The sequence below is a fragment of the Buceros rhinoceros genome, unplaced genomic scaffold (genome assembly GCF_000710305.1).
Source record: "Buceros rhinoceros silvestris isolate BGI_N320 unplaced genomic scaffold, ASM71030v1 scaffold18248, whole genome shotgun sequence".
Lineage (NCBI taxonomy): Eukaryota > Metazoa > Chordata > Aves > Bucerotiformes > Bucerotidae > Buceros > Buceros rhinoceros.
In genome coordinates this window covers 7,982-8,411 of record NW_010427618.1, presented here as the reverse complement: position 1 = coordinate 8,411, position 430 = coordinate 7,982, and the positions used below count along the sequence as shown (strand labels likewise).

At 59.3% G+C, this 430-nt stretch overlaps 1 protein-coding gene across 1 annotated transcript in view; it reads right to left on the bottom strand.

Annotated features, from left to right (window-relative positions):
• GDPD2 (glycerophosphodiester phosphodiesterase domain containing 2) overlaps positions 1 to 430 on the bottom strand; it is an 8,622-nt gene that overhangs the window by 2,818 nt on the left and 5,374 nt on the right. Inside the window, exon 11 of the mRNA XM_010141979.1 lies at positions 107 to 322. Coding sequence (XP_010140281.1) covers positions 107 to 322 — 216 coding nt within the window. The remainder of the gene's footprint in view (positions 1 to 106; positions 323 to 430) is intronic.

Below are 430 nucleotides of genomic sequence, written 5' to 3'. Positions count from 1 at the left end.
GTGGAGGGGGCAGGGACGCGCAGGGGGGTTGGCGGGGCACCTCCCTCCCACCATGGCAGGGATGGGACAGCAGGGCCCAGCGGTGATGGGGTGGTGGCCAGGTCACCTGCTGTTGTGGGATGCCTGACTGTAAGATCACTTCCAGGGTGGCATTGACGAAGCTCTGATAGTCACTGTGGTTCTCAGGCCGGAGGTCGAACATGATGGAGATAGTGCTCTGCTTGGCTGCCTCTAGCACCTGTTTCAGGGATGGGATCCTCTGTTTAGTAGCCTGGTAGCGATCGTCAGCAGAAAGACTCTGTACAGTGAGAAACGGCCTCCGCTGCAAGGGTGAGAGAGAGTTAGTCACCACACGCAGACCCCCTGTAAGCTTTCAGATCCCAAACTGGTGCCTGTCTCTGGCCCCCAGTTCACTACACTGGCCTCTCCC